We start from the raw sequence: 6,000 nt of genomic DNA, 5'->3' as shown, positions 1-6,000 counted from the left end.
ACCAAGGCAAAATAAGTCTACAAGCTAATAAATGAAGTATTGCATGACACCACACATATGTTACTCCCCACTATAAAAATAATAACATAGACTAGTAACATGCTTAACATATGTATGTTACTACCAGTCTAAGTTACTGCCCATTGCGGCTGAAATATGCATGAGAGCATGGTTAATAGTATAGCCAACATCCGGCTATATGAAGTTGCCACATCATCTAGAGCCAACCTAATAGCCTGCTAGTACAGCAGTTAGTCATAGTAGTATACTATACCATTAATATGTGGCCCCATTTTTTGTCTTTGAAGTTCGTGCTAGAGCCAGCTATAAGTTTACAGCCCGCTTTTATTCTCTCTCCTTTAACTAAACACAAATATTATAGTTAAATTCTTATAGCCTGTTTACGTCACATTATTGTACTTGCTGTAAGAAGGCGATGCTCTAACTCGCGGGCGGCCCACTGCAGGGTTTTGATTAGAGTGCCTCCCCCACTCCTCACCTGAAATCACGGGGTGGAGAGATTAGATGTGCACTAGCAATTGGATGGGCCGGCATGCATGCATGTGTTGACTAGCCGTTTCGCTGCGCGTACGACTGCATCCACTTGACGGGCCCCAACGAAAAAGGTTGGTCGGCTGAGTACTTCGCGTTGGACGAATCGCTCGCTACAATGCGCCCGCGTGGAAAAGTCTTTTTTGGCATGAGAATATCACTAGAATCAGTATGATGAAGTCATTAGTGACATAAGCATGCAGACACGTCAAACTTTTTGTATACCCCCATGTGTTCTCGATGGGAACCCAGGGAGGAAGGAACTAAAATAAAGATTTGCACAGGTAAATGTAACATCTATGGTCTTGGCACAGACAACTTTTTATGTCGGGCATCTGAACCCTACATGTAGGATTTTGTTTTTGATGGAATTCCCAATGGATCGATGGAAAACCAAGATAGTTAAGGCTAATTTTGCACACATTTGCATTACAAATATTTATTCATTCATGGTTTCAGGTGTGCCAAAAATGTGGAAACGCCCAAAATCTACAAACTGCAGTACTCTATATGAGCAAGTATTTCATCCAAAAGCTTCCTAACATGTGCCGTTTTCCGGCCACACAAAAATAGGTGTTTACGTCTGTAGATAAGCTGATGGTTTGTCTACATATATCGTCCAAGCTTACCGAATGATGCATATAATTAATTAAATTTCCATTGGATGACGATCTTTGAAGAAAATGACAGTGGCACTTTTTAAGTCACAATAACAGTGAACATTGCTGTATATGCTATGCGGTATGAAAATGAATTGTCGCGATGGATGTTTTTTCCACATCAGTTATGTTTGCTTGGGGAACATTGTCATGATAGAGAGTGATTTTTTCCTTCGATGAGAGAAACAGACAGTGACTGATTTAATTTGTACTAAAAAAGATCATTATGGTACATCCGAACCATTGCAGATTGAGTGGATTTGTCAACGTTGTAGCATACCCATCACAAAAGGGGTTCAAACCCTCATGCCAAGATACAAAAATCTTGAACGTCACTCCAAAGTCCAAACGCTTCGCTTCTGGAAGACGGAGATCACCAAGCCTGAAGCCACTTCTCCCGCCCCCCTTCCTCGTTGGTTCCATCAGACAAACGAGAGCCCAAACTTTTACGTATGACTTTATAAATAGTCCTCTACACGGCTCTTGTCTTAATCGCACCGAAACTTTGCGTCTGATCTGCATTTGTACTCGATCTCCTCCTCCACGTCGGCCGCAGTACTCTCCGTCGGTCACGGGACGCGGCTAGCTCACCAGCCATGGCTGTCCACGACGAGCCGCTGCACATCCTCTTCTTCCCGTTCCTGGCCTCCGGCCACCTCATTCCGATCGCCGACATGGCCGCACTCTTCGCCGGCCGCGGCGTCAGGTGTACCATCCTCACCACGCCCGTCAACGCCGCCATCATCCGCTCCGCCGTCGACCGCGCCAACGACGCCTTCGCCGGCGCCGGTTCCCCGGCCATCGACATCGCCGTCGTGCCTTTCCCCGACGTCGGGCTCCCGCCGGGCGTCGAGAACGGCACGGCCCTCAAGTCCCAGGACGACCGCGACAAGTTCTACCACGCGGTCAGGCTTCTCCGGGAGCCCTTCGACCGGTTCCTGGCCAACCACCGCACCGACGCCGTCGTTTCCGACAGCTTCTTCCAGTGGTCCGTCGACGCCGCCGCGGAGCGCGGCGTCCCGCGGATCGCGTTCCTCGGCAGCAGCATGTTCGCGCGCGCCTGCAGCGATAGCATGCTGCGGCACAACCCGCTGGAGAACGCCCCCGACGACCCCGACGCCCTCGTTTTGCTGCCGGAGCTGCCGCACCGCGTCGAGCTGAGGCGGAGCCAGATGATGGACCCGCCGAAGATGCCGTGGCACTGGGAGTTCTTTAATAGCATGAACGCCGCCGACCAGAGGAGCTTCGGCGAGGTGTTCAACAGCTTCCACGACCTCGAGCCGGACTATGTCGAGCACTTCCAAAAGACGCTCGGCCGGCGCGTGTGGCTCGTCGGGCCGGTGGCGCTCGCCAGCAAGGACATGGCTGTGAGAGGCACCGACGTGCCCTCGCCGGACGCGGGCAGCTGTCTCCGGTGGCTGGACGCCAAGCCGTCCGGCTCGGTGGTGTACGTCTCCTTCGGCACACTGACCAAGTTCGCACCCGCGGAGATGCACCAGCTCGCCCGCGCCCTCGACCTCTCCGGCGTTAACTTCGTGTGGGTGATCGGCGCCGCCGCAGGCCAAGACTCTTCGGAGTGGATGCCCGAAGGCTTCGCCGACCTGATCGCGAGCGGCGACCGCGGCTTCATGGTCCGTGGCTGGGCGCCTCAGATGCTGGTCCTAAGCCACCCCGCCCTCGGCGGGTTCGTGACACACTGCGGCTGGAACTCGGTGCTGGAGGCCGTGACCGCCGGCGTGCCGATGGTGACGTGGCCGCGGTACGCGGACCAGTTCAACAACGAGAAGCTCGTGGTGGAGCTGCTCAAGGTGGGCGTCAGCATTGGCGCCAAGGACTACGCGTCAGGCATCCAGGCCCACGAGGTGATCGCCGGCGAGGTGATCGCCGAGTCCATTCAGAGGTTGATGGAGGGCGACGCCATCCAGAAGAAGGCCAAGGACCTCGGTCTAAAGGCAAGGAGCGCGGTGGAGAAGGGAGGATCCTCGTACGATGACGTTGGCCGGCTGATGGACGTGCTGACGGCCCGCCGGAGCTCCGTCAAGATTGGAGAAGACATCCAGGCCAGCTGATTGGTATTGGTCCGACGCAGTGGCGGAGCTTGGCTGACATAACAAGGGGTAAATAGGCAAATTATAAAAGTATGGAGGTGCCAAATGAGAATAGTTTCTTCCATCTATACACAGCTGTGTTTCGGGCAGCTTTGGCGTTCCTTTTGGCTGATTAAGATCATGGTTAATATTATAGCCAACATTCGGCTTCGTCTCTGCTACGCCGACATGTTCTCCGGTGTCGATGGGAAGCCGGTGGAGTCATGCACAGGAGTTCTCGGGCCGGCATTGGTCACCCGTGCGGTGGCCGCGGCGGCTGGCGAGAGATTTGGTGGCCCGGCACTCGGGTGGTGGTTTGTGTTGGCAGATCTGGTGATTCTCCCTCGACTTCATCGATCGGAGGTGCCGGAGCTGGAGCCGAGGATTTGCACGGGACGTTCCTTGGTCGACGTGCCACAGCGGTTACGCCTCACCGTTCACGATGGAGCTCATCTTCGACTCAGAAAGCCGTCTCTGGCGATGGTGTGCCCTTGGTTTAGGGCTTGGTGGTTTCCGGTTTCTTCCGTTGCTGTTCGGCTCGACGGCGGCAGCGGCTGGTCTTGGCTCTTTCTGCGTTAAGGCCCCCCGGGACCGGATTGTACTTTCTCTTTCTTTGGGGGTCTTTTTGCATTTATGTTGGCACACCTGCGGTCTCGCGGCGATGTTGCGTATGTGCTATGTTTGTAACCTCTGCTGGTTAAGAAATATGCAGCTATCCTAAAAACCCCGGCTATATGGAGTTGTCATGTCACATATAGTCAATCTAATAGCCAACATGTATAGTAGCTAGTTGCTAAGTAGCACTATTTTGTTAATGCATGGTCCACCGTACACTCTCACAATGTTTCTTGGAACCCGTGTTGCAGCTGGCTGTTAATCTATAGCCCGCTTCCCTTCTCTATTCTCTTCTCTCTCATCCAACTCAACACATATATAATTGTTTAAACCTTATAGCCCGCTGATTTTACCTTATTATACTTGCTCTAATGGTCCCTAGATCCAATGGCGATCTTTGCTACGACAGCCATGACCCACGGTGTCTTTTTTTTCCTTGGAAAACAAGTTGCCTTTATTATTGGACGCTGATAATGTTGGGAACGTAACATGCAATTTCAAAAAAATTCATACGCTCATGAGAGATCTATCTAGGAGATGCATATCAATGAGAGGGGGAGAGTGTGTCCACGTACCCTCGTAGACCGAAAGTGGAATCGTTAGATTAACGCGGTTGATGTAGTCGAACGTCTTCGCGATTCAACCGATCAAGTACCGAACGTACGGCACCTCCGAGTTGAGCACACGTTCAGCTCGATGACGTCCCTCGAACTCTTGATCCAGCAAAGTGTCGAGGGAGAGTTTCGTCAGCACGACGGTGTGGTGACGGTGATGGTGAAGTGATCCGCGCAGGGCTTCGCCTAAGCACTACGTGAATATGACCGGAGGCGTAAACTGTGGAGGGGGGCGCCGCACACGGCTAACAATTGTTGGTGTGTGTTCTAGGTGCCCCTCCCCATGTATATATAGGTGGGAGGGGGAGGGGAGCAGCCTTGGGGCACCCCAAGTAGGAGGAATCCTACTTGGGGCCTCCTCCAATTCGGCCTCCCCCTTTCCTTATCTCCGGAGGGGGGAAGGAAAGAGGGGAGAGGGGAAAGGAAGGGGGAATCCTATTCCCTCTATTTCCTTTCCTCCTCCCCTTTTCCTTTCTCCACTTAGATCTGCCCATATGGGGGCACACTAGCCCACTAGGGGCTGGTTTCTCCCACCCTTGGCCCAATAAGGCCCATATCTTTGCTGGGGGGTGCCCGGAACCCCTTCCGGTGACCCGATACGTACCCGGTACCCCCGGAACACTTCCGGTGTCCGAATACTATCGTCCTATATATGAATCTTTACCTCTCGACCATTTTGAGACCCCTCGTCATGTCTGTGATCTCATCCGGGACTCCGAACAACATTCGGTCACCAAATCACATAACACATATAATACAAAATTGTCATCGAACGTTAAGCGTGCGGACCCTACGGGTTCGAGAACTATGTAGACATGACCGAGACACCTCTCCGGTCAATAACCAACAACGGAACCTAGATGCTCATATTGGTTCCCACATATTCTATGAAGATCTTTATCGGTCGTACCGTAATGACAACATACGTTATTCTCCTTGTCATCGGTATGTTACTTGCCCAAGATTCGATCGTCGGTATCTTCATACCTAGTTCAATCTCGTTACCGGCAAGTCTCTTTACTCGTTCCATAATGCATCATCCCGCAACTAACTCATTAGTCACATTGATTGCAAGGCTTATTATGATGTGCATTACCGAGAGGGCCCAGGGATACCTCTCCGATACTCAGAGTAACAAATCCTAATCTTGATCTATGTCGACCCAACAAACACCTTCGGAGATACCTATAGAGCATCTTTATAATCACCCAGTTACGTTGTGACGTTTGATAGAACACAAGGCATTCCTCGGTATCCGGGGGTTGCATAATCTCATAGTCAAAGGAATATGTATATGACATGAAGAAAGCTATAGCAATAAAACTGAACGATCATTATGCTAAGCTAACGGATGGGTCTTGTCCATCACATCATTCTCCTAATGATGTGATCCCGTTCATCAAATGACAACACATGTCTATGGTTAGGAAACTTAACCATCTTTGATTAACGAGCTAGTCTAGTAGAGGCTTA

General features: G+C 51.4%; 1 protein-coding gene across 1 annotated transcript; it reads left to right on the top strand.

Annotated features, from left to right (window-relative positions):
• The first annotated feature begins 1,706 nt into the window (after nucleotides 1-1,706).
• Nucleotides 1,707-3,980, top strand: LOC123123166 (anthocyanin 3'-O-beta-glucosyltransferase). The gene is made up of 2 exons (XM_044543631.1): nucleotides 1,707-3,349; nucleotides 3,456-3,980. Exon 1 carries the CDS (start codon nucleotides 1,808-1,810, stop codon nucleotides 3,278-3,280), a length of 1,473 nt encoding a protein of 490 aa, XP_044399566.1. The 5' UTR covers nucleotides 1,707-1,807; the 3' UTR covers nucleotides 3,281-3,349; nucleotides 3,456-3,980.
• Nucleotides 3,981-6,000: the final 2,020 nt, after the last annotated feature.

This window comes from Triticum aestivum, chromosome 5D, assembly GCF_018294505.1.
Source record: "Triticum aestivum cultivar Chinese Spring chromosome 5D, IWGSC CS RefSeq v2.1, whole genome shotgun sequence".
In the NCBI taxonomy this organism is placed as follows: domain Eukaryota; kingdom Viridiplantae; phylum Streptophyta; class Magnoliopsida; order Poales; family Poaceae; genus Triticum; species Triticum aestivum.
This window is presented reverse-complemented; position numbering and strand designations above follow the sequence as displayed.

Bases quoted from the DNA above. Each gene is read 5' to 3' on its own strand.
- LOC123123166 (XM_044543631.1), top strand. From the start codon at position 1,808: ATGGCTGTCCACGACGAGCCGCTGCACATCCTCTTCTTCCCGTTCCTG.